Source organism: Arachis ipaensis, chromosome B06 (genome assembly GCF_000816755.2).
Source record: "Arachis ipaensis cultivar K30076 chromosome B06, Araip1.1, whole genome shotgun sequence".
NCBI lineage: Eukaryota > Viridiplantae > Streptophyta > Magnoliopsida > Fabales > Fabaceae > Arachis > Arachis ipaensis.
Window position 1 is genome coordinate 12368230 of NC_029790.2, and position 3956 is coordinate 12372185.

The following is a 3956-nucleotide window of genomic DNA, read 5'->3' on the forward strand; positions in this document are numbered from 1 at the left end:
TCATGTGCTACCAATTAAGATGTTGAAAAATGCGATATGCGGTATATATAAAGAGAAAGAGAGAGCTGAAATATACTATATACGTAACGCTCAATTTATTCCATGTGGCTAGTTTAATTTCCTCGAATTCGATCGGTGTGACCATAAAGTTTGTCTTATAGTTTCACATGAGCTTTGAATAGCATAGCATGAGCACAACTCATACCAAACATATGCACAAATAAAATCAACAAAAATGTTCCGTGTCAAGATGCCCAACACACTCGTGTTTAATCAAATATTGAGGTTCGAATCTCACTTTATATATACGTAATAATTTATTAGTTAACAACAAATTTTAAATAGAGCTGTCAAACTGGGAGATACAGTGTAAAAAACATATTGCATATGCACATCATTCATTATTGTCACTAAGTGACAAAATAATTCCATAAAAGTAGTTTTAGTTTAAATTGCTAAATCATGATCTTCTAATTCAGACCATTTCGCATGCACAGAAAGCAAGGTTTAATTTTACAAAATTGGTAGACAAAGCCAACTTGAAAGCTAAGGTGCCTAAAAAATTCAAATGTTTAGTACGTACTTAATTTTACAGAGTCATTAGCTAGAATATATTTGTGGAACCTGAATGAGGCTTCACATAATTTCTGTTTGCTTGGCTGTTTCATCAATTTAGTGGCAAATGTTTATCCCATAAACAATCTTAATTGTTCTCAGTTTCTTTAGCTTTTTTACGCGAAATTCAGAGGATGGTATTTCTCAAAATTGATGATGCAGTAATTTAGTAAAAGAACGAATCTATAAAGAGTAAATATTAAAGGCTGAAAAAGTCAAACTTCATTATTATCAAGGGAACTCAATTGCATTCAGAAATATAGGGGGCAACACCTATTGTAAATGGGAGTAGCAAGACCAGCACGGAACTTTTATGAAACTAGAAAAACCACAAATTGCATGAGATGTTCTTGCATGATACAATTCTAACTTGTAACACCTAACATACTCATTCTATTATTGTTAGATCCAATTAAGAATCCCTGTCATCTCTTATTTATCCACTCTCTCCATGGCTCCATTATGGAATTTTTTTTTTATCAAATGAATTGAATAGTCTCCAATCTTAAGGATTACAAACTCACTCACATCAAACTAATACACATAATATTTAAGGGATCCACTATTTGGCCTAATCAAATTTCAAACTCGGATATACTTATTGCAAGGCATATATGGTAATCACTGGACTATTATTGATTTTTTTTTATTTTTTTTTGGAAAGTGACCATTATTGAAAAGGGCTATGTTAGGTAACTAATGACTTTTTTGAACAACATGAATAATGAATTTTAAAATTGGCCCAATTCAAGTAAAACACATTACACCCCCAAATTACTCACCTAAATCTTAATATTAGAATAACCATCTAATTATTTCTATTATAAGTTCAGGATACAGCCGTTTACTCTCCATACAACTCTCGTATTTCTGCCTGTTTGAAACTTCCACTGCCTAATGTCCGGTGTCGGAGGTCTTATGGGACCCTCTCATGAGCATCAACCTACAGTAGAAGAACAAGACCAACTTAAGAGAAGCATTAAAAAGGTAAGAAAAGATGGAGAAGGTTTCACTGGTACTCAACTTCTCCTACCGAGAGATGAGGAATGGATGCGAGACAGCATAAAAGTAGAGGAAAATTTTAAAGCTGAAAAATCTTTTGCCCAGATGGTAAGAGGTGGACCCACTAAAGACCAAATGGAAGAAGACATCGTTGAACTTGGTAAAGAAGGAAACATAAGCAGTGAAGATGACAAAGAAGAGAAAGAGCATCGGGGAGAAGAAACTGACACTTGCAACACAGAGAACATAAGAGTAGAAAAGACAAAAGAGGGCCTTTATAATATCGTCATTAGCAATGCTATTGAGAGAGATCTTTGGAAACCATGGTTGAATACCTTAATAGCGAAGTTGATGGGTAGAAGGGTGGGATATGCTGCTATCAAAAGAAGGTTAGAGACCATGTGGAGCAAAACTGTAGACGTTATCGACTTAAGTAACGATTTTTATCTAGTCAAATTCTATGCTAGTGAGGATTTTGACTTTGCCCTCATGGATGGGCCTTGGAAGGTTTATGACCACTACCTAACAGTCAGACTGTGGGAGCCAAATTTTAATCCACTAAGAGCTACAATTGACAAAATCACAGCATGGGTGAGGTTACCGGATTTGCCGATTGAGCTTTATGACAGAACCATATTGAGGAGAATAGGTAATCTTATTGGAAGAATGGTGAAGGTTGACAATAACACAGCCAATCTATGTAGAGAAAAATTTGCCCGACTATGTGTAGAGGTAGATCTCACCAAACCTTTGATGGGAAAGTATTTGTTTAATGGAGAAGAGTACCATGTGGAGTATGAAGGAATCCACCAAATCTGTTTTTCATGTGGAAGAATAGACCATGATCAACAGCATTGCAATATAAGAAAAGAGAAAGAGGTGGCAGCAAGAGTAGAAAATAGCGAACAAAGCACATACGAAAACGAAGAAAATTAGTATGAAAAACAAAATGAGTAAATTGCAAAAGAACCAGCAATGAAAAACAATTTGATCAAAAAAAATAAAGGCAAGAAAATTATGATAGAGCAGAATGACAACTATGGAGCATAGATGGTAGTGCAGAGGCCAAAAAGGGGAAAGAAAAATGAGAAAACCAAACAGGGAGGCAGATCAAACAGAGCTAAAGAGAATCAGAGCAACAAAGAAAACCAGTCCAAATATAGTGTTCTACAAGTGGAAGACTCAACACCAGAGCATGAGGAAAGGATTGAAGTAGCACAAGGAGAAGAGCAACGAAACAACAATGATACTATAAAGGAAAACAAAACTACAAATAGAGAAAATATACAAACAAAACAGAAGAAAAACGCAGAAAACAAACAGACCCAGTTTAAAGAAAAAAACTGAAGTGGATAATAGAAAAATAGGTAGTAAAGCTACAGAAATTTTCTTGACAGCACCACAATACAAGAAAGAAGGAGAAAGACAAATAAAAAAAAGCACACAACAAAGACCACAAAGAAGTCATTCACCATGAAGAAAATTAGGTAGAGGAAAATTTCTCTTCACCAACAATAATGGAAGAAGAGATTGCACCCTCAATCCAATCCCCACCAAATCAAAGAAAGCCACCTGATCCCATGGTCACAAATGAAAGAAGAGAAAGATACACATCAAAGATTACTTAAGGGAGTGGATTTTACAACCCCTATTAGTAGTGTGCTGAATGACACTCAGATGCACTTAGCCTGATGTTGTTTCTTATGTATCCTTTGGTTTTTATTTATTTTTTTGTTTCTATTTAATGATTAGTCTAATTTGGAATGTGAGAGGTGCGGCTAGTGGTACCTTCAGACACACTCTTAAAAATATGATAAATCAATACAAACCTGACATCACTATTCTTCTTTAAATTAAATGTAGTGGAGATACAGCCTCTAGAGTTATTCAACATCTTGGGTGGAATTTGGATTCTCTGAAACAGGATGGACGTTGACATCACCATGATGAAAATGCATAGTCAATACATACATGTTAGAGTTCAAACCCATGAAGAGAAAGAGTGGTATTTAACTGCGGTCTATGCTAGTCCAAATAATCAAATCAGAAAATTTTTGTGGCCAAAACTTTTGCACATTGCGAACTCAATGGCAGGAGATTGGCTCGTAGCTGGAGATTTTAATGAAATTAAAGAAGCATCGGAAAAGAAAGGATAGGCAGCAGTGAATATCAGAGTGTGCAATATTTTTTCAAATTAGATCAATAGTTGCGGACTCGTTGGCCCTAGATTTACCTAGAAAGGTCCTAAATGGGAAGGTCAAGACAGAGTCTTTAAGAGACTGGATAGAGCCTTATCAAATCACTCTTGGAGAACGAGATTTCATGAAGCGACTACTGAA

The 3956-nt window shown here is 35.4% G+C and overlaps 1 protein-coding gene across 1 annotated transcript; it reads left to right on the plus strand.

The window, feature by feature from the left end:
• Positions 1513-2553, plus strand: LOC107646513. Its single transcript, XM_016350696.1, has one exon. It carries the CDS (start codon positions 1513-1515, stop codon positions 2551-2553), a length of 1041 nt encoding a protein of 346 aa, XP_016206182.1.

Coding starts and splice junctions, on each gene's coding strand:
- LOC107646513 (XM_016350696.1), top strand. CDS start 1,513: ATGTCCGGTGTCGGAGGTCTTATGGGACCCTCTCATGAGCATCAACCT.